This window comes from Anas acuta, chromosome Z (genome assembly GCF_963932015.1).
Source record: "Anas acuta chromosome Z, bAnaAcu1.1, whole genome shotgun sequence".
In the NCBI taxonomy this organism is placed as follows: domain Eukaryota; kingdom Metazoa; phylum Chordata; class Aves; order Anseriformes; family Anatidae; genus Anas; species Anas acuta.
Genome location: NC_089017.1, coordinates 63269340 through 63291889, shown reverse-complemented (window position 1 = coordinate 63291889; position 22550 = coordinate 63269340). Strand labels below are relative to the sequence as shown.

At 45.3% G+C, this 22550-nt stretch overlaps 2 protein-coding genes across 2 annotated transcripts in view; one reads left to right on the top strand and one right to left on the bottom strand.

Moving 5' to 3' along the window:
* Positions 1-8738, bottom strand: part of NCBP1 (nuclear cap binding protein subunit 1) — a 30891-nt gene extending 22153 nt beyond the window's left edge. The window contains exons 1-9 of the mRNA XM_068667198.1: positions 8557-8738; positions 8337-8422; positions 7999-8099; positions 6714-6870; positions 4580-4687; positions 3908-4029; positions 3397-3466; positions 1776-1991; positions 1116-1213 (exon numbers count right to left, since the gene is read on the bottom strand). Of these exons, the coding sequence (XP_068523299.1) occupies positions 1116-1213; positions 1776-1991; positions 3397-3466; positions 3908-4029; positions 4580-4687; positions 6714-6870; positions 7999-8099; positions 8337-8422; positions 8557-8599 (1001 nt within the window). The 5' untranslated portion in view covers positions 8600-8738. The remainder of the gene's footprint in view (positions 1-1115; positions 1214-1775; positions 1992-3396; positions 3467-3907; positions 4030-4579; positions 4688-6713; positions 6871-7998; positions 8100-8336; positions 8423-8556) is intronic.
* A 48-nt stretch (positions 8739-8786) lies between these two features.
* Positions 8787-20240, top strand: TSTD2 (thiosulfate sulfurtransferase like domain containing 2). The gene is made up of 8 exons (XM_068667199.1): positions 8787-9142; positions 9677-9785; positions 11931-12056; positions 13194-13299; positions 15925-16043; positions 17095-17253; positions 18173-18311; positions 19654-20240. The coding sequence occupies exons 1-8, from the start codon at positions 8799-8801 to the stop codon at positions 19911-19913; spliced, it is 1362 nt and encodes a 453-aa protein (XP_068523300.1). The 5' UTR covers positions 8787-8798; the 3' UTR covers positions 19914-20240.
* Positions 20241-22550: the final 2310 nt, after the last annotated feature.

Here is a 22550-nt window from a genome sequence, read left to right as displayed (position 1 = left end):
GTATTTTATTTCTCGTTTGCTATAACATTTGAATTCTGTATCGCTAAGCAAAGTAGTTTTGCATGGTGACGTGAAATTCTGGCACGCACATACGAAGTGGAAAAAAAATCCAAACTGAAACAGATGTTCAGAATGACTTGAAAGCACAATTGAGCTAACAGGTTGTATAAGAAACTCCCAAGCTTCAAATGCTTCCTCTTTTAACTAGCTCTTTATCACCTACCATTATTTCACAGCAAACAACTGATACTCTCTTTATTTTATTTCTACCTCTGGCAAATCTTGAATCTGCCTCATTTACTTTCTCAGGGAATTAACAGACTCTTCCAATAACTGCAACAACCTTGCATTTCCAGTTCCTTCTGAATGAAAAAGCTGCAAGGAAAAAACTTTATCACACCCCATCAAGCATTGGTTTTGTCCATTTTTTGTACACTATACCCAGTTTGGTGGGTTTTTCATGGAAGCATGACACAGATAATTAATTACCTGTGGCAAACAACCTCAGTTACCAATTACACCCACCAGATATTACCCAGAAAAAAGAAATGAAGAAATGTGCCTTGACTGGTTACTGGCGCTTCCAAATTCAAACACATGTAATTTGCTGACCCTGCAATGAGTACCCAGAGCTGGCTCCATTTTCTCTGCCATGCAATCCCTATGGGAAGAGGGCAACAAGGAGCAGGAAGCAAAAGCATCTTTGTGAACACCAGCTAAATGCTCATCCTGCCTGAACAAATAAGCTTCTTTAAAACTCCAGGAAGAGTAACACAACCATACTCTCCATAGGGCTCCAATGAAGGGTTATGTTTGTCTGTATAAATTTTTGCACCACATTCTTTATTATCAGGTAATTCCCTTCTCAAGAAGATACCGTTCCACCGGCCCCAGGATTATATGTAATCTTCATGATCAGTGTATTAGAGCCCCACAGTATTGCAGCTAACAGTTTTAATACGGTTAAATGTAGTAAATGAAGTTAATCAAACACTCTAGGAAACATTTAATCCCAAGCTCTTGTGTAACCAGTGCAGGACTCTGTGTATCCCTGATACTACTGAAACCATGGTAGTATGTAAGCACCAGGGCCCCATAGCATAAGCTCTTCCTACCAAGTTTTTCTCTCTTTCCAGTGGGATTTGATGATGCAGTGAAGGTTCTCTTCTATTACAAATCGTTCAACAGAGTGACTGCCAGGCATGACAGGGCCCTAGTTCAAAAAACAAATGAAGATTCATGAAAGTTAGGCAAACTATACTACTTCTATGTACACATGGAAGAAAAAAAAAACAAAACAACAAATATGGTGAGCTCTCAGCTGCCCTATATCCTACTGAGAAGTTGGTGTGACACAGTTCCATGCAAACCTCAGACTTATATTTAAAACAAAATGAATACAAGGGCTCATAAAAGGCAACAAAATTAGAGAATATAATCACGAGTTCATGAAGCATCCACTTCTTCTTTTGGTCCACATAGCAATGAGGCAGGTTAATAACAAGCAGCTCAGAAAAAAACATGCCTGAGTGAAAATACGGTTAAAAAATGGCCAGGATAGAGTGGAGAGAATACTGGTCATGGTCTCATTGGTGACAAAAATTGGGCATCAAGAAATGAAGGTAAAGGTAGCATACTTCAAGCAAAGGGAGGTATAAAAGTACTTGGGGAAATCAATACATATTCTTTCCTATTCCTATATACTTTTGTCTATATGTCTGCTGCTGACCCCTGAACCTAATTGTAAAATCAGCTCCTCCACGGGAGTCACGTACCTCGGGGTCATCTGTATAGTCAAACATCCTAAAAATAACCCTTGGCATCGGATACACTGAATCTTCAGTGTGAGGCGGAGGAGTGAACGGAGGCAGATTGTGTTGCAGTGCTTCACAAAGAATGCTATCAAAAGCCAAGTAGGGCCTCAGAATGTGTCGCTCTTGCCAGCGGTCTTTTTTCAACTTCTGAATCTGAGACCAAAGGCAATCTAAATACTGAAAGACAAAAAAAAAAAAAAAAAAAAGAGAAACATCAGGTATGCTGAATGAGTAACAAAGCTTGCAGCTCACGGCACAATCAAAAATTTATGTTTTAAATTCTGCATTGCATTCAGAAAAGAAAAAACAGTTGCTTTAACCGCTTATTGCGGGATCTAATGATTCAGCAAACCAAGAGATAATTTAGGAACTCTAACCACCAGAGGTGTTGCAAATTCCACACAATATTTTGTTAGCAAAACTTAAACACTGATACGTTTTCAGAACACTAAAACAAAGCCCAGGAGACCATGATAGCAGTTTGCCTGGTTTAGTTGCTTTCTACAGTCCTGATAAAAGCGGTCCAGGACCTCTGGAGGCCACAAACCGCTACAGCCTGTGGCCTTACTGAATGCAGTTTTCAAGGTATAACCAACACAAGAAGCATCTTCATGTGAAAGTGCTTTGCATTTACTGAAATCATCACACTATGAAATGGAAACATAACTAGTGTAGGCACCTGAAGTGAATAGTAATGTTTACAGTACTCTGGATAACAGCAGGTCTCAAATGCACTCTGCTAATCTGTTCTCTGCAGAACTAAGTAAGGAAATCTAGATATTGGGTAGGCAGAACGCTCATGTTGACATATCAATCATAATCAGAAAGCCCATTTCTTCAAATTATGACTAACAAGGCAATTGTTAAGACTGGGAATTTAAAAATAGGCATCTGATTTAATCAGAACAGTGAACAAAATGTACAAAAAGGCCCAAGTTCCAAAATTTCTGAGAAAAATCAACCTAATTTTCATTGCTTTCCAACAAAAATTATCCTCAAACTCAAGGGAGGAGGAAAAAAAACGAAAGTAACTGCGAAAAAAATAAACAGAAAAGGCAAATTCTACCTAAGCCAGCCAGATGCCACCTCGTCCACCTAATATTTTGAAGTTTAATTGTGAAAGATGACACAGTAACTGCTGCATACAGCTTCTACGTGTTTGTTTAGCACTTCCTAGGGGAAGTGAAGCCACTTCAAAGGTTTCTTTCTTGCAGGGAGAAAACAGTAAGGGATGAGTAAGTAATTACACGCTGCTTGTCATAAAGGCCCTTTTAGCAAGAAGCCCTGTACATGCAAGTCCAAAAAGAATACTCCAGCTTACAACCGCTCTTCATTTAATAACATTTAGTCAGGGACTTGTCAGCTGTCTCCTACTCACCCCATAAAACCTTATGCTTTGGTCCAAGACTTAAAAGAGAACTCCTTATCCAGGACTTCTCAGAAATAATGACAAACAGGAGATAATTCAAAGCATTAACACTTTTAGAGATACCTCTTAATTTTATAGTTCTGATTAAAGGACGCTTCAGGCAAAAATTGTGTTTCAAACTTTCTGAAAGAACGTAAAGTAAAAAACAGTCACCTCTTCTTGTGGATGTGGTTTATCAGCAGTCCAAACTTGAAGCATGGGTACATGAATCTTCTGGCGGCGTCTGTTTACACAGAACAGAAAGCTTTACTATTAAAGGCTAATTTAGGACAGCATTTTTTGTGTGTGACTGTACTACCACTTAAGTCTCTTCAGCTGATGAAGTCTATGGTACACAAAAAGAAGGTTTGTATTTATTTAAAGTATCTCGACAGCAACGTTAACTTGAACCATCTAGGCAAAAACTGTAGAACACTGAAGTAACCTACCAGCATGCACATCACAGCTGAGTGTGAGTTGGGCAGGACCTTCCACATACCCTAGCACTAAACAATATAAAAAAACTTTTCCAATTAGAAACAAAATCTATCTTTCTGTTTTTCAATGTTCCTTCCCCAAACAACTCAGACGTCAGACTTGATAGAGTTGTTATACGAATAATCAAAGCTATTAATTCATGCTTGAATAAGTAACTTTAGGATTATTTTAACAGCTTACAACTTACTTCAGATAGCTTTCTGTCTGAGACAAGAGGCGATCCATCTCAGCATCCTTTTTCTCATATAACTCCTTTCCAACCCAAGGCAAAGATGACAGAAACGCAAACATGTACCAGTCACATCGGACCTACAAGAAGGAGAATTCTGAAAACTAAGCGTACAATTAAGCTCTGTAAGTTTTCATACATACATCCCATTTTAATTTAAACTAAAACATTACAAAAAACTATTGTTTTGTGGGGACATAAAGATCAGCTGTTAAAGACTGGATTGGCAAGCCATGAAAAAAATGTATTATTGGAATGTATGATTTTTAACTTGAACCATGACAGGAAACTTGGAAAACTTACCACCTTCACAGTCCTTCTGCAGATTATCTGTGTCACAACTGTAAACAAGCTTGGCAGAACAATCCAGGCACTATGCAGTTGCCAAGGTAAAGTAAAAAGAATTTGGTTCAGCTACCTCAATATAAAGGCCCATGCTTTCTTACCATATACATATTATTTTCTAAGCACCAGAGGCAACTTCTACTCATGCCAAGGAACCTCCACGTGACAGTCCATTTAGGTTGCTACCTCTAAAACTTCCCTGTTTGAAGCTGAAGTATAGAAGTTTTGATAAAGTAATAGTGCCATTAAAACAGCCCTAGAGAAGCCTATGGATCTTTTGCTTACTTGGGGTACATCTTCCTCCTGTGTCACACTCACAAAGTTCTCAAACATAGCAACCATTGACGGTGCAGCTATTACGTGACAGTTCACAAGGTCAGATAGAAAACGGACCTAAAAAAGACCAAAAATGTTTTACATGAATATATTTTAACTGACTGCACATGAATAAAAATTACTTGAACAACAACAACAAAAAAAATTAAACACGGTATTTGTTCAGTATAAGGAAGGCAGAAAAACCACACTCTGTACAAACCCACCTGTCAACTCCAAAGAACAAGTAACAGAAGCACTACCTAACGTTGTTTGCTATAATGTCTGTAGTCTGTTCCACTGCAGTAACATTGCAAAGATGATATTCCTAATTAAGAAACAGTAGGAAACACCGATATGCATTTAAAGGCATGCAAACTGATACTACAGAAAAAAGGAACTCACACTTGTCTCTTCTATACTTGCAAAGGATCACTAAAATTACAGGAACAGGGCAAACAAACAAACAGTTCTAAAACGCTGAAGACGGATTGATCCATTGCTTCAGTAGTCCAGAGGTGCGCCAGGAACAGCAGGGCTGAAATCTGTACGCCATTTACACGAGTCTTTCATACGTATTGAATTTCTAGCTATTTGTTCATAAATACAGCTACACTGAGAAAGCCTATGCAAAATGCTGTTATTTTCAGGTTTCAGAAAGACGCTAAATGGATGGCATGCTGGGAACCAAATGGCCTTAACTGCCTGAGAAGAAAAAATTCTCCATGGCAAAAATATGCCCTTTATTTGGCTGCATACTATTTAGAAATCCAGACTGACAGAAATGGCAATTTAAGTAGAAAAATCTAGGGCACAGCAGTGCTACAGGTTACGCTGGGACCTACCTGGGAAGGGTTTACTGCATTATTTTTTTCTTCACCACTCTTTTGATAGATTTGTATCCTGCCTTCAAACTTAAACAAGTTTCTGGTATGACCCAAACTCTCATGGTATGACCATAATCTTGACAAACAATATAGGTTGAAATTCAGTGCTAGTAATGACAACCCCACTTTTTTTTTTTTTCTTACAGGCTTATTTTTTCTTAATGGCATACTCACAAGAAAGTAGTCAAAAACCACCACAAACACATAAAAAAACACTTTTTTTGAAGGCAAATCATTGCAAAGAAGTCTTGGGGAAGCAATTTGAGCTAAGCACAGTGCAGCACTCGAAAAACAACTGCAACAGATGAGAGTAACAAACTCTTACTTTCCTGATATTTATTGCACTAAACAGTCTTTGAGAAGTCTTTGGCAAAGCTGAGGGCAGCTTTCTACTGCCACTATCTTAGCTGTCATTCCCTCACAGGGCATTTTTAAGTAAGCATGACCAGAGAAGGTGGAGCTGAAAGCAAGGGACAGTACACTCAAATTCAATTTTATTAGCAAAAAAGTCCCACTCCTGAGCAGCAGTCACTTGACAAAATATAGTAAAATACCAGAATTTTAATTTTTACCTGTGGGCTTCAAATGAAGCATGGGAGCTTGCCACTGGGCTTCTAAATCAGACATCTCTGAAGTTCTAATATTATTTTTGCAGACCAAATCTACAAGCAGTGAGAGCTGAGCATGTGATTTCAGAGAAAGACAGCATACAAACCTGTCCATTTGATTTTTACCCCTCTTTAGCAGAAGGAAAACACAGCCCTGGTAACAGCCATGAATCAGCTGTTATGAACAAAACTTATGGTTCTATGTTGTTTTTTGTTTTTTTCTTCCCCCCCTCTCCATGGGAGCCACAAGAACAACAAACACGTTTAAACAAAAAAATAACATGACTTCCATTCACCTTTCAAATTTCACAGGAGAAAATAGAAAAGGTTAGGGCACTCTGCTTACTGCAAGTTAATTTGTCACCGAGAAAATACAGAGTTGGAAGTCAGTTTTGCAACCTTAATGTGACTTTTCTCCCCTTTGGAAGGAAATACTTCTCACGTTAGCAGACGTTTCCTCTTGGTATACCTACAGTGCACCATGTGTTGATGCCAGGAAAGACTGTAATACACACAGAAAGGTGTCCTGGAACAAAAAACGTGAAAGGAAGGAAGAAAAAAAGGATGTGGAAAAATGTAGAAAGACAGATAAATAAAAAAACAACTTACTAAGTGGACAGCTTCATTGTACATATTGACTTTCAGACATTCTTTAAGCTGACGAATCATGGCTTCTACAAATTCCCCACCAAAGTTGTAGTTTCTGGCATTCAGCAACCCAACTAGTGTCGTGTAAACAGTAAGCTTTTCTGGTAACAGACGTGCACTGACACAGAAAAAGAAACACGGTGTTAGAAGTTTATTCATCATGTGCCAAGTGGCAACGGCACAGCAGCTCGGAATTTGCTTACAGTAAGTTAAACTCATTTCAGGTGGAAATAAGAAGAAGTGCTAGCAGAATTGTTAGTTCTGTCCCATGGTTAATACTTTGCCTGGCAATCTCTTTTTCAGAATTACCGTCATTTAGAAAGGCAGGCATCACTTTTGACAACATTTACGACATTTATTTCAAATTGCTAAGCATTCTGCAGAGTTCACCAAATATTGTGATAGAACAAACACAAAGATGTAAGATGCTATTTTAAGTTCATACTTTAGGATAATCAACAAGACTGCACAAGAGATGTACACCTTTTACGCTCTTAATTTTGACCCCAGGTTCCTCTTGTCGAAGTAGCTGATTTAGAGGCAGCAGAGGGAAGAAACAGACAAGGCTGGGTCCTGCTATAAAGCAATAAATTTCCCTCAACCATACTTCGAGTATCTGTAGGTTAACTCTGTATTTCAGTGTGTTGCACTGCTTTTGGGAAAAGCTGCTATTGTAGCAAACATTGCTACAAACTAGATTTAATGCACTTGCAAAACTATAGCACATGCCACTGCTCAAACGCTCTCCCTCCTCACCACGCTCTTTCTTTGTACTGCTCTTGTACGCTACCACAGGCCATGTGGGGACCCCTCCTCCCTCAGCCCCATCTCCTGTGACCCGACACAGCTCAGTGCAGCTTCTGCTCCTTGCTGGGTGAGAGGAGTGCTGTCAGCCAGGGAGAGCCTGCTGGCAGCTCTTCCATGCTCCCAGCTCCCCGCCTGCAGAAAAGGGGCTTAAGAAGACAGGAGCATCGCATCACCAGAGGAGAGGAACCAGCAGCAAGAAGAGAGCACAGCCGGTGAGACGCAGTATTAGCAGCCAACGGCTTTAGTGCCTTTAAGTGTTTTGTGGGGAAACAGGCTGTCACCCAGTACTGCCCTATTTTTGTTGCTGCCGAGGAGCTGCTCTGAGGTTCTTTCATCTGCTTCAAGCCCTGCACCTGTTTCAAGGAAACACACTGTGCCTTTAGCACTGGGGGAAAACCAGCATCTCCCTGACCCGGCCCCAGGCCTTCTGCATACGTACACAGTGCACAGGATCCTCAGTATCTTGCTCTTGTAGTTGGGCAGATCCGCCTCCAAAACGCCGGCTAGGCCCTCCAAGTTGCTCTCCAAGGACGAATTGCTCTGAGGAAGGCGCCATAAATAAAGATAATAATAATAACAATAATAGTAATAAAATAAATAAAACAAACAACAACGCAGCCCCATCACCACCACCAGGCACCGCGAGCCAGCCCCCAGCCCTCAGCCCCCCCACACACACACAGGGGCTGCGTGCGGGCCCCAATTAACCCCGGGGCGCTAATTAACGCCTGGCGCAGCGCCCCGTCCCGACCCGTCCCGTCCCGCTGGCCCTTTTACCTTCTCCCCCACCCTGCAGATCAGCGACTCCAGCCTCTCCTCGATCTCGGACGGCTCTGACGTCCTCCGCCGCTTGTGGGGCTGCCCTGCTCCGACACACGCGCGGCGGTTGGAGAGCCGTTAAAAGCCGTTAGCAAGCAGCCGTTGGCGCGGCTCAACGGCTACCGGGAGGGATAAACGGGAAGGGGGGGGGGGGGGGGGGGGGGTTAAGGGCACTCACCATCGCTGTCGTCGCTATCGTCGCTGTGCCGCCGCCGCGACATGTCGCGATGAGGATGAGGAGGATGAGGAGGGGGGGAGGAAGGCTCCGGGTCGTGCCGCTCCGCGCCGCGCGGGGAGCGATGTGCGCGCGCCGCCCGCTTCCGCCCTGCCCGCGCCCCCGCTTCCGGGGGGAGGGGGGGGCTATGGCGGACTTCCGGTGTCCCCCTGAGGGAGGAGGAGGAGGAGGAAGGGGGGGCCAAGATGGCGCCCGGCGAGGCGGCGGCGGAGGTGGTGGTGGCGGGGCGCGGGGCTCGGAAGCGGCTCCGTGCGGCTTTCTCCGCCTTCGTGAAGGCCAGGGAGGTGCCGGCGGGCGCGGCGGGCGCCGTGTGGTGGCGCTGCTGCCGGCAGACGTTCCGCGAGCGCGGCGGCATCCACCGGCATGTGGGCACCCAGCACGGCGCCGAGCTGCTGGGCGCGGGGATGGGGACGGGGACGGGGACGGGACCCGGTGAGGCGCAGCGAGGGGCAGCGGGGCCCGCTGGCGGCACGGAGCTGAGCGAGGAGCTGCCCGACACCCGGCACCTCGGCCCCGCGGAGCTGCAGAGGTAAGGAGCAGCCCCGGGACACCCCCCCCCCGCACCCCCAGTGAACGAAGCTTTGTCGCTTATTCATAAATAAAACCTTTTGTTTTTTGTAGTAGAGAACCCCTCCTGCTGCTCAGAGCGCAGGCACCCGCCACCTCACTCAAAATCTGGTTTTATTCGGGGTGTGTGTGAGCTTGCAGGGCTGAGCGCTTCGTGAGACGGTTGCATGCCCATAACTAAAAAAAATATATAAATAATAATTAAAAAAAATGAGTTTTTGTAGTCTGTCCGTTAAGGGAAACGTGTATTAGGTGTCCTGTGCTGCACAGCTCCCTATGTGACCGGTCCCAAGGCATGCAGGAGCTGCCCCCATTCCCCACCCTTCCTCCCGGACACCATCCAAACCCCGCAGCGCTCCCCCCTCCAGGCTTTGTTTTCTCCCCACCGCAAGGAAATATCCCACTTTTTGGGAACTTATCACCGATAACATACATCTGAGCTCTCGACTCTAACGTCCTGTTCCTCTGTGTTCGCCCGTTGCCGTGCTGTGGGCAGCAAGGCGGGAGAGGTGCTGCTGTATTACTGCTACTGCGAGGTGAGGGACCCGGAGAAGCTCTGCGCCTGGCAAAGGGCACTGTGCGAGCACCTGCACCTCACTGGCAAGGTAAGGCTGCAAGGTACGGTTGTGTTTCCTTGTGTCATCTTGGGAAAGCGTTGCCTGCGTTTCATGCAGGGTGATGCGGCTTGGTGGGTCCTCAGCTGTTTTGTCTGTTACCACTCCATTAAGAAAAGCACCCAGACTCTGTAAAGTATCGTTTAGAAGGTTTCTTATTAAAGCTAAAGCTACGGAGAAGAAGCTACAGGTAATCGTACGCCCCTTTTGATGCTGAGAAACAGGAGTTGTGCACGCCCTGTCTGTGGAAGGGTTAACCCACTCTGGTCATTCAACCTGCTGCAGGGTTTATTACCAGGAGAAGAAGCCCATCCACCGTGCCTGCTGTCAGACAGAAGGGGTGCTCGCGTGGGAACTTCTGGAGGATCTTTCACACGCAGCCAAGGACATGGGGGTGGGAGGGAGCCCAGCCTGTGTGTGCAGCACATCCCGAAGGCGAAGCTGCTCATGCAGCACAGCACAGCCCGGCTGCGTGGTGTGTTGCTGCCTCCTTGAGGTGCAGCGGGCTCATAGGCAGGGTCACTTTTCCACGCTGTCAGGAGTGAGAAGGGAGCAACTGGCAGCTTAGGTAACGCCACCAGGTATCAGTGCTGGTTCCTGCACAGCACCTTTGTGCTTTTCATTCCTTGGAGGAGAGAACAAAGAGTCCAGCTGGCTTCTGGAGGCTGTGGGTGGGGGCGCTTCAGGCTCGAAAAGCTGATGTCCCTAGGCTAGCCGTGGGGAGGGAGGTTTTCCAAGAGGACAGCTCTGAGCAGGACACTGCTTTTGTCTGTGACTTGTCTCTCTGAGTAGCCTTTCTTTCTCTGCCAGTGGTAGGAGACCAGCCTCTGCACACTGTGACTAACTGTGTGGGTGCACTGGAGCCACTTGTCCACAATCCTGATGCTGGCAGATGCCTCCCCTTTCTTGGTCTGAATCTCTGCAGAGAATATCTGCCCCATTTCCTCCTGTTTGGATTTTCTACTTCCAATTCTTTTTATTTCTTAACGCCTACTGGGTTTCTTGTCCTGATATACAACCTAAACCTCCCCTGGCACAACTTGGGGCCGTTTCATACACAGAAACACAGAAGACTCAACCAGGATGGACTGTACTGTCAAAGCACTGTTGGTTGTTTTGTTTATTTTTTGATGTTTCCTTCCCAAAGTTTTTACTACTCCCTTTGCTTCATTTTCTTGCTCTTAATTTCCTGTATCTCAGGAGTGGGAACAGAAATTTCTCACGGCACTCTAACTCAGCTAACAGATTTGCGTCTCATCTCTGACAATTTTCCCAGAGCTGCTGCTGTTTAAAGCAGAACAGATTGTACAGACCTGCATGCAAAGCTCTGCATTGTACAAGCCCAGCTTTCCTTGCTCAGAGGGAATGAAAGGAACACACCGTCCCTGTTCTACATCTGCACAGTCTGGGGCTGAAATATCCTGACGCATTAGCTTTTCTTTTTGATCATGTATCTTGTCTGGTGGTTGGGTTTGTGTTTTTTTTTTTCCCCTTGTTTTTTTTTTTTTTTTTCAATTTATTTCTTTTCCAAATCAGGTTCAGCAGTTGTCTTTTCAAACATTTTTTTCCTCCATTTTTATATTCAGTCTTTTTTTCACCAGCTCAGAGTTTTTCTTCATTTACGTCAGTGCTGTAGGTAAAATGACTCACACTGGCGTTTAATATCGCAAGCCATATTATGCATATCCACATTTTCCTTTTATCACCAAGCACCCTCCCATTGTTCCTGAAGCAGACTTCAGTGGGGATTTTAATTCTGACTGCAGGATGTGTTTGTTAACCAGTTACCATTTTATTGCTTGAGCTTACCAGACTCTCCTGATGTCAGTCTTCTGAAATGGCTTAAAAGCAATTACTGGGTTTTTATTTCAGTTTTTGTTTTACTATGTTCTTTCTGCTCACCTTTGCTATAACTCTTTTCCTTCCTCCCTTCCTTCCTTCCTTCCTTCCTTCCTTCCTTCCTTCCTTCCTTCCTTCCTTCCTTCCTTCCTTCCTTCCTTCCTTCCTCAGTAGTCTCTCCTCTGAACCTACTTTGACGTCTGCCTTTTGTTCACCCAGTCATATTTTGCTCGTTTCACCACGATCTGTTTCTGCTGTTACTAAACCTTAGCCCCAGCTTCTCCTCTTGCCTTCCAGGTACGAGTTGCTTCAGAAGGAATCAACGGAACAGTGGGTGGAAGCAAAGTAGCCACCAGTCTCTACATTGAAGTCATGCTTTCCCAGCCTCTGTTCAAAGACATTTTGTGTCAAGATGATTTCAAGGTATGAAAATGTAATTTCAACACAGATGTTATTAATGCAGGACTTGTGATGTTTGAGGAATGGGCACACTGCTTTTTGGTAGTACACTTTTGCTCTAGCAGTTCTGCTCTGCCTGCACTGGTAAATTCCTAAACTAACTATGTTCAGATATCTGCTGGTGCAAGCTGTTGTAGCAGGTGCTGTGAGCAGTAGTGGCAGCAGATGCAAAGTCATGTGGGCTGCACACAGGTGAGGGAGAGATAACACTTCTCCACTATCCTCCAACATGCATTTCCTCTGACTTGACTGCCAAAACCTAGGCATCACAGCTTACACTAATCCACACAAAATACTCCCCAACTCCCTTCTTCACTCAGATGTGAGATCCTCACTTAGAAGCCTGCTGGTTTAGGTTTCTTGCAGGCTTTGGTGTCCCGATGCTGTCCACTGTCAATTCCATGATTTGGATGTGTTTAAAAAAAAAAATACACAGGCAGAGTCAGGGGGTTCTTCCCTACTCCAGTCAGTGCCTGACCAGAGGGAGGGTGGGGTGCTGACTTCTGCCTGAGCCTGAACACATTTGTTGATTGCAGTGGTGGTGGCCGCTGTAGCTGGCACCACGTGGCGTTCTGGTGGGCTTCTGCTGCCCCATCTCTGTACATCCTTTCTCTGTGAGGAAGGAAGGCTGCTGCTTTGATGACCATTTTGTTTTCTGCACAGTTTTGTTTGCCCGGAGTACCATTTTGTTCTCAGCAAATAACTAAAATCAAAGAGCTCGTGAAGCTCGTGACACTCAAATCTTGCACAGAACGGCAGTGCTGATTCAGTTGTAGCTCTTCAGTTGTGTGTTGTGTTTGGATGAATTTCAAGGATAAATCTGACCTTTTAGTTAGTGATGCGCAGTTGCAAAAACGAAGTGGGGATGGAATTTTACTTTGGCAAAACCTCCAGCCCTGCATTACCCCTCAGAGCACCAACACTCTTGTGTTAGCTTTTGTTGTTACAGAATGTCTCATGGATCCTCCACATGCTGTATCTTTCCCCCAGCCACCAAGATACTTCCATATTCCAGTGGAATATAGAAATTACAATGAGTGGATGTTTTTTATCTTGACACCTGGCAACCGTGTTGGATTATTTCTGTGTTTAATTTCCTAGAGAAGTGCAGGAGGAGCTCACTGCTTCCCAGACCTTCGAGTTGGAGTATTTAAAGAAATCGTACCTATGGGCATAGATCCAGAAAAAGTCTCTTATAAGGAAACCGGTAAGTTGATTTCATGAAAAAACAAAGCCTCTCACCACACTGAGAGGTAAGCGAAGAACAAAGTGTCTTCACCAAGAAATACTTCCTGCTGCACAGTGGCCAGAACACAGCAGATACAGAAAGCATCTGAAGTAGATGAATTGATGCCTTACCAGTAGTCAGAAGTCAATGATGTAGGGAATTTGCTGGCCCAGATTTTGTTGTGCTAAGTGCTTCTCTGCTTCAAAAAGCTGACAGCTAGCTGTCCTTTTTGTAGCAAATTGTAATAGTCCAAATGACTTTTGGAGTAAGCAAATACTTTATTCTTTAGTCCGGGAATGGCTCTGGACACCTGCTAAAGGCAGATCTCAGGTGAGATTACATGTGATGATTGGGAAAGACGCTTCAAAGCATGAGAGTATTTGTTATAAATATTTTGTAGGTGCTTGCTCAGAAATAGTAAGTATAAAGAGCTCCAGTGCTCTATCAGCTTGCTGTAAGAACCAACTTGTATAGGAAGAGTTTTCCATAGTCTTGTGGATCCAGTGGATTGTCGTGCTGTGGATGCAGAGAGCTGTGCTTAACTTTTTTAATAAGGTGCCAGAATCCCGCTGAAGCTTACACTTGGGTATTTATATGCATTTTCCTATGCTTGGGACTGCTGACCTGACTTTCCTTGTGTTGAAGTTAAAATAGCCATGCTCCTATCACAGTAAAGCAGAACCAGGTTTTGTATCAGGATCATGCCAGCCCCTGGCACAGGCAGCATTTGTTTTCTGCCACTTATAGCTGCTTAGTATGGATTAAGCCCAACAAGAAGTACATAGCTACGCACCTGCTATGAGGACACTTACGTAGATGGTAACATGTTGGTAGACTTACTCGTATTAAAGATTTGAGAAGTCTGGCTGTGAAGTTTATCCCAAATAAAAAAACATTCATTTCAAGTAAAAGCTATCAGTCTGTGATTGTTTCAACTCCCTGCTTCTGAGCTGACATTATCACAGAATCACAGAATCACAGAATTTCTAGGTTGGAAGAGACCTCAAGATCATCGAGTCCAACCTCTAACCTAACACTAACAGTCCCCACTAAACCATATCCCTAAGCTCTACATCTAAACGTCTTTTGAAGACTTCCAGGGATGGTGACTCCACCACCTCCCTGGGCAGCCTGTTCCAATGCCTCACAACCCTTTCAGTAAAGAAGCTCTTCCTAACATCTAACCTAAAACTCCCCTGGCGCAACTTAAGCCCATTCCCCCTCGTCCTGTCACCAGGCATGTGGGAGAACAGGCCAACCCCCACCTCACTACAGCCTCCTTTAAGGTATCTGTAGAGAGCGATAAGGTCGCCCCTGAGCCTCCTCTTCTCCAGGCTGAACAAGCCCAGCTCCTTCAGCCGCTCCTCGTAGGACTTGTTCTCCAGGCCCCTCACCAGCTTCGTCGCCCTTCTCTGGACCCACTCAAGCACCTCGATGTCCTTCTTGTAGCGAGGGGCCCAAAACTGAACACAGTACTCGAGGTGCGGCCTCACCAGAGCTGAGTACAGGGGGACGATCACCTCCCTAGCCCTGCTGGTCACGCTGTTTCTGATACAAGCCAGGATGCCGTTATTATACTGGATGTAAAACTCCTGTGGGCTATGCTAAGAGCCATCTCTGCATGCTGCCATGTTATTCACATTATGCTGATTTCTTCTTGCCATTACAGCAGTTAACAAGCTTCTTACAGAGCCCATCCCTCCCGGGAATGGATACCTGCCCTTGTGGACATGTAAATGATTGTTTAGTGTTTGTCCCTCCCAGCTGGGGATACCTGGCTTCGTTAGCATCGTTTTTCATCACTCCTTTCTCTTTTCCTAAAACAGTGTATATATAGGTTGGGTCTCTTTAGTCACTTGGCTGAGAATGGCAGCAGAGGGAGAGCTGCTGTCCAGATGTTCTCTTGCTGTGATCATACTTCATAAAACTTCTGTGAGCTGTCCTAAATTGTACTTGTATTACTGTACATCTGGACAGTGAGCAGTAGCTCTACAAATAACAATAAGCAGAGCAGTTCTGGACATTTTTTTTCTATCAAGAGGTTTTGTCACTGGCAGACTTCTGTAAGTAGGGGATTTTGGTGAGGGAGACTTTGTTTTCCAGTCAGCTGAGCAACCTAAAAGTTGAGAAACTTTAAGTAAATTCAGGTTGCATTGCAAGTAGTACATGCTTGCAGAAATTTTCTGTTTTGTTCAAAAGGGATTAATTTCAGTGAAAAAGTTGTGTCTCTAGGGTTCTGCCCATCCAAATACAATGAAAGATGAGCCAAGTGGAAGGAAACACATTACGCTGTTTTTCACAGTTGTAAGAGTTGCCAGGGGAACAAAACAAAGGTCATACAGACAGGCAACTGTTTGCTGCTGCTTCTGTCATGTGGAACAGCTGGAACAGTGTTGTGTTTTCGTTCATTCACCAGTAGAAGCTGAACACAGATAAACTTAGGTGGTTGGGTTGGGATGCAAACTCTGAATTGTCGCAGAAAAAAAAATGTCTTTTAGGCTGGAACTTTGAGGAGAATCTGAACCAGTGAGAGATCATATATGACATATTGTAGTTCTGATTCTCACAACTTCTTTATCTCTGTCTTTATTTTTTTTTCTAAAGGAATCCATTTATCCCCTCAGGAATTTCACAGAGAAGTAGAGCAGTATCTGTCTCAGGCCAGTCAAGGACAAAGTGATACCATCTTGCTGGATTGCAGGAACTTCTATGAGAGTAAAATTGTAAGTGGTGCTTGCCTGCTTCTTGCAGGGTTGCAGGTGCTGAAGGGAAGCAGTTCGTGTGGCAGGGGTGTACCTTTACTCAGGAGGAGAGGTGACATTGACTGAAATAGTACCAGTGGCTGTTAGACACAAGCAGTGGAGGATCCCGCATGACCCTGTGGAGCAACCCAGTATGGATCCTGCCAGGCAGAGGGCTTGTACAACTTGGGCCAGGAAGAAGACAAAGCAGTCCATAGGCCAAGAGCAGCGAGAAATTTATTGTTTGAAGTAAACATAGTGTAACTTGTAAGGACGTTTTCTAGCATTTTTGCAGTGCCCCACATGCCAAGAAGAATGGGGGCGTCCTGTCCTTCCGTTTCCCACGTACCAGCTCTCCTGCACTGCTGTAGTGTATCCTCTGACAATCCTGTTCTGCCTATCTCCGTGCTTGGATAAGAAGTGTGTCCTGAATTTTCTCATATTTTATCAGCTATTTTGTTGCATGAATGCAGTTGAGGAGCAGCCTGAAGTATTGTAGAACCACAAAACGGTTTGGGTTGGAAGGGACCTTAAAGATCATCCAGTTCCAAGCCCCCTGCCATGGTAGGGATGCCACCCACTAGATCAGGGTGCGCAGGGCCTCATCCAACCTGGCCTTGAACACCTCCAGGGGTGGGGCATCCACAATCTCTCTGGTCAACCTGTTCCAGTGCCTCACCACCTTCTCAGTGAAGAACTTCCACCTAACATCCAATCTAAATCTCCCTTCTTGCAGTTTAACACCATTCCCCCTTGTCCTGTCAGATAAAAAAGTTGCTCTCCATCTTTTTTATAAGTCACCTGTAAGCGCTGAAAAGCTGCAGTGAGGTCTCCCAGGGACCACCTTCTTCAGGCTCAACAGCCCCAGCTCTCTCAGCCTTTCTTCCTAGGAGAAAAGTATTGCATTGTTGGCTGTGTGCAGTGACCCAGTTGTCCTGGCCCCAAAATTTGTTACTTCCTGTAGCCTGAGGCGTAGACCTTGCCAGGTAAGACAGCGTATAACCACTCACATGCCCGTCTGTTGTTATTTCAGGGACACTTCCAGGGCTGTCTGGCTCCAGACATCAGGAAGTTCAGCTATTTTCCCAGCTATGTCGATGAAAACCTGGAGCTTTTTAAAAACAAGCGTGTCCTGATGTACTGCACGGGAGGCATTCGCTGTGAAAGAGGCTCTGCTTACCTACGGAGCAAGGTGAAATGTCATTCTGAGGGCACAAGTGTCGGGAGTTGAGACTGCAGTGAGGGTGATTGTCTTCTCTTTTGTTGTTAAATCCTTACTGAGCATAAAGTGCTTGGTGTGGGGAGAAGGGTGTCTCACATTTGCTTTGTGCTGCCTGTCAGGGACACGGATTGTTTATTGCAGCTCAGCACGATGTGCACGGACTGCAGTCACAGCAGCGATTGCTCTGTGAAAGAAGTGAACCATTCACTGAGAAGAGGTATTTATTTGTAAGTGCCTCGACCATTCTAGTGGTGTTTGAGGAGGGTTTGAGAGCACTCTGCTGTGTTTCCACGAGCTCTATCTAGGTTATGCTCTGTGCTCGTTACTGCACAGCCTGAGCATTTTGTGTGAGGAAAGCCATCAAGTCAGTGATTTCCCAGTGTTGTGGAGTTAAACCCTTCACACATTTTATTGTTCTAATTGTGTCTTCCATGCCACCGTTGTCCTGGGTCTCTACCTTAAGAGAAGTGAACATTTACATCCAGAGATGTAAACCTTGATTCTTTCTCCACTGCACGAACGTGAATCTTGAGAAATTCTGCTCCTGTAAACAGTTCAGCACAAAACAAACAAACAAAAACACAGAAGCAGCAGTGGTTCACAGAGGTTCAGAAGTGCTTAATCTGGGATGCAGCAAACCTCCCTCATCTGAGGTGGCTACCAGCCTTTTTTTTGGCTGTACTGTCAATTGCTTCTTTAGGCTGATGTCAGCCAGCCACCCAGTGGCGCTGACTAGATTTGTGGGTGCACCTGCTGCCATCTGATGGTCGCTGAGAATCTGCTGCTGTTCCATCACCCCTGGTGTCATTTCCAAATCCACTTGGGTAGCTCTGGCCCAGCCCCACTGCTGCCGTCTCCTTCAGCATTTCTGCTGTTGTGCTTGAAACAGGCAGTGTGCAAAGAGGTGTACCAGCTAAAAGGTGGAATCCACAAGTACCTGGAAGAGTTCCCGGATGGATTCTACAGGGGGAAGCTGTTTGTATTTGACGATCGTTTCTCCATTTGCTCCAATGAAGATGTCATCTCAGGTAAGGCTAGATAACCTGCGAGCAAAATGCTGGGAAGCTATGACAGAGTTTTCCACAGAGATGCATAGAACAGGGGGGACAGACTGGCAAGTGTATTTCATCCTCGTACTCACGTTGATCTGTTAGTACTGTCACTGTTTGTGATAATCAACTCTAATCAAGGTTTTGACACACAAAACACAAACGAGAGCTAAAGAGGGCACTAAACAGAGTTCCCTAAAGCTGCGTGAGTAAAATGAAGCCTCCCCTGCAGAACAGCTGCAGTTATGAGCCATCAGCAGCTGCAGGGATGTCACACACTGCTGTTGTTACCCACTTGTTGACCACAGAGATGATCAGATTGTGGTTGGCCAAGTAACCACAGCATTAGAGTTCTCCTGGTGTCAGCTGGTCTCTGCTGCAGAGGTCTGAGAGTGTTAGCACAGACTGACAGGCACTGGGAACGTGGAGGCACTGCGCTCTGCAGCAGTTAGTTGTTTTATGCCTTCATAGTTTCTGCAGCCTGTAGAATCTCCGTGACCTCCAGTTGAAGTTGTTACGAACATTGCCTGGTCGCCTGGCTCGGGTCACTCTTCAGCTGTTTCAAATGAAATGCCTGTTGTCATCTTCTCTGTTGCTAGGTACAAATAGAAGGAACTTGGCTCTGGCTTTTTTTTTTTTTTTTTTTGGAAGCAGTGCTTTTTTTTCTCAGAGTGGGTAATGTTCTGAGCGTAACCTCCCACTCCTCCTCTGCATTTTACCGTACTCATCGTGAAGGTTCCTGGCTTGGTGTAGCAGCAGAACACGCTCTGGGTATATCACAGCCATTTTTCACAGAAGCTTCAAGGGGAGGTGTTGAAGTAGGCACCTTCTCAATGGTGCAGCTGAAATGGGCAGAAAGCTTTTTGTTAAAGGGTCAAAACCTGTCTGATGCTGTGGAAGGACTCTGCTAGGACTGCAGGTGACACCCCATATGCCACTGCTTCCAGGTGGAAAGGAGCCCCATGGCATCGCTTTCAGGCAGCGTCCCTGGGTGCTGGGCTCCTTCCCACCAGCACTTGGTTCTTCGTGGTTCTGGCAGCAGAGACCTGCTCTGTCAGATCTGTCTGCTCTGAGCTCGAGGAAGCAGCAGCGGGCACTGTGTCTGGAGAGACAGCTGCCTCGAGTTTTTTTACATCAGAAGTTCAAAAATGATCTATGTTCTGGAATACCAAGCTAAAGCAGGAATAAAATACCTGGAATACAAATGGATACCCTCTTAAATAAGATTTTAGCCTCTTGGTGCCACTGGAAGTCCTCTGCAAGGGGGACACATGGGACCATGAGGGTGTTAACGTGCTTTTTTTTTTTCTCCTCCCTCCAGCGTGCAGGTACTGTGGGATGCTGTGGGACCAGTACAAACTTTGTTCCAGCCAGCACTGCCGGCAGCTCGTCCTGACGTGTCCAAGTTGTCGAAACAAAGGTCTTACAGCTTGCTGTCCCGTGTGTCAAGAGAAGGAGCTCGAGGTGACTTCAAGGGCTTCAGGACAGACGCTGAAGGAGGAGTGCGAATGTACAAAGAGAAGGCCAAGGGTACCTGTTGAACGTATCTCGCGAGGGACGCTGGATGCAGGAAAAGTTTAAGCTGTTTCATTAGTTAATCTGACGTTGTGCTAATGCAAAGGGCTTCTAAAACCAGATCCCTATCTGCTCCTCAGCTAGGTTTGGAAATCACAAAAATCTGTTGGCTTTGGAAGTCTTGTTTATGACCCGCCTTTAAGTCCTGAAAAACTGTGCATTACTTGAGTGTAAATTACCAGAGTGCCCAACCTATCACCGGTGCTACAGGATTCCTCTTTCTGGGTACAGTCTCGTAGCAGGGCCTCTACCATGGGGATTTTGCAGCAGAGAATGTGATGGGACACAGCTGCTCACAATTATAAAGAAACTTAAACCAAAAAAAAAAAATAATCCATTCTGTTCTTCCTGCCTGGAGGTGGATCTGTCTGCCTGCTCCTTTAATCATGCATTTGCTTCAATAGCTAGTGCTAGCATGATGAAGACTGCAGATTTACCAATTTCTGGCTACGTGACCAGTTTAGAGCTGAAGGTATTCCCATGTGGAATTTATTATGACTCTAAATCATGACTCCAGTGACTTCCATGATTCCAGTGGGATTAGGAACTCACACAAGGAAAAAATTGTATAAAAGTAAATTCATAGTTTGTTACTCTAGCATCAATGTGATTTTTACTTTCTAAAGATAGCATTTTTTCTACAAATGTCAACAAAGGTTTTCACAATTTCCACATTAAGCCATAATTCTATACTATATCATATGGAATTTAACCATATTGCCACAGGTGATTGATGCTATAAGATCATTTCCTTAGTACATAAACGCATATATGTACTCAAGTTGCAGCAGGGGAGGCTCAGGTTGGCAGTGAGGAGACATTTCTGTCAGAAAGAGCAGTCAGGCACTGGAACCAGTAGCCCAGGGAGGTGGTGGGGGTGTTCAAGGACAGGTTCGACGTGGTGCTTGGGGACATGGTTTAGTGGTGACATTGGTGGCAGGGGATGGTTGGACCAGGTGATCTTGAAGGTTTCTTCCAACCTTAATGATTCTGTGGTTCTGTGTACATGCCATATGCGTGCATCTCATGCTTTACACCAGTGAGGAAGAAGCAAGGAGCAGTTGCCTTTGACTGCAGCATAAACCTGGTGGGAGGAGCAAAGGCTGAGGATGTGCATTGCTCACAGGTGCTGCCTGCTCAGCTGCACTCATTGTGTGTGACCTGTGGGTTGAGCAGCAGAAGTAACTCTTGTTCTGACGCTTCCATCTGTCTGGGAACTGCTTCCTTCAGCTGGTCAGTACGTGAAGTACCCAGCTCTGCTCGCACCAGAGAAAAGACAACAGCTTGGAGTGTGCTGGAACTGAGACACACGGAGAGGGGAGCATGGAGACCATCAAAATACCAGCGATGGCACCGGTAGTGATGCTGACAGGAGTGAGTGTCAGCAGCAGCCGTAAGGAGATGGCCAGGTCCCTTATCCAAGTTAAATTATCCAATATTTTGGGAGAATCTGTGCTTTGTAAACATGGCTTGAATTTTTCAAAAGCTGGGAGATGTTTATGCAGTTTTCAGTGGCTATTAGTGGAGAAACCGTCTTGGACTTTGAAAGGATCCCACAGCATAGTACCTCAGGGTACTTCCCTGCCTGGTGCTTGGTGTGCCTGCTGCTGCAGGAAAGTTATTAGTAACACAGAAGATGTGTCACGACTGAAAAGTGTCTTTGCAGCTTACACCCATCCTTGGTACTAAGTCATTAGGGAATCAAAATCAGTTACTGGTGGTTTCAGTTTTCATTTTGTGTTTTAAACCAGCAACTTCTTTTAAAGGCAAGAAAAAAGCACGATTACTCAGGTTTCTGTAGTTGCTTAGTGACAGTTAGGGCAATGTTACTCTCAGATAGGCTGTAACCCTCTCCCACAGAGCTGTGAATTTGGCACGGCCACGTTGGTGTCTTGACTGGCAGCTTAAAGATGGGGGCACTGGCTCTGTTGCAGCCAGAGCACAGCAAAGCACTTGAGCACTGCTGCCCTGCACTCAGAGGTAACAGTCCTTGTGACAGCTCTTCTTGTGAAGCAGGACTTTGAAGCTGAAGTGTCTGCCTGGGGAATCACTCCAGAATGGAAAAAAAAAAAAAAAAACAGCAATTCTGTATGCTGCAATCCATATGAGAGGGAAGGTTGGGAAATTCCTATCAGTAGGAACCTTAAGCAGAAGTCGAAGCAGGACCTGCAGTCCCCTGGTATCTCACCTCCCAGGTTTTGCTGGCCATTCTGTGCTTGTTTTGAGGCCTGGAATATCAGTGGAAAAAATCACAAGCTCTACGTGCAGGCTTGGTCTAGAGCACTGACGGCAGTCCTCAAACCTGCGTATGTTCTGTCTCTCTCTGTCAGGTGTGAAATGGAAAAGGACCAGATATTATAATTTACTCTGTCTGCAAATCTGAAGCACTATAATCCCTGTGGCAGGCTGTTTGCGGATCAGTTCTCAGTGCAGAATGAGGCAGGGCAGGCTGTATTTTATATAAAAGCCTCTGGAACTGCTGCTGGAACTGCTGCGATGATAAACAACCCTTAGTGCTTCCGTCAGAGTTTCTACAGTACTGCACAAGCACACTTGGTTTGTCTGGTGGTGGTGCTTAGTTCTGCAGCAGCAAATGCTGGAAACCAGCTAGCCCTCTGCCACCGGGGAGCCGTGGCTGTGAGG

Coding starts and splice junctions, on each gene's coding strand:
- TSTD2 (XM_068667199.1), top strand. CDS start 8,799: ATGGCGCCCGGCGAGGCGGCGGCGGAGGTGGTGGTGGCGGGGCGCGGG. Junction 9,786..11,930: donor ACCTGCACCTCACTGGCAAG/GTAAGGCTGCAA, acceptor CTTGCCTTCCAG/GTACGAGTTGCTTCAGAAGG. Junction 18,312..19,653: donor CAATGAAGATGTCATCTCAG/GTAAGGCTAGAT, acceptor TCCTCCCTCCAG/CGTGCAGGTACTGTGGGATG.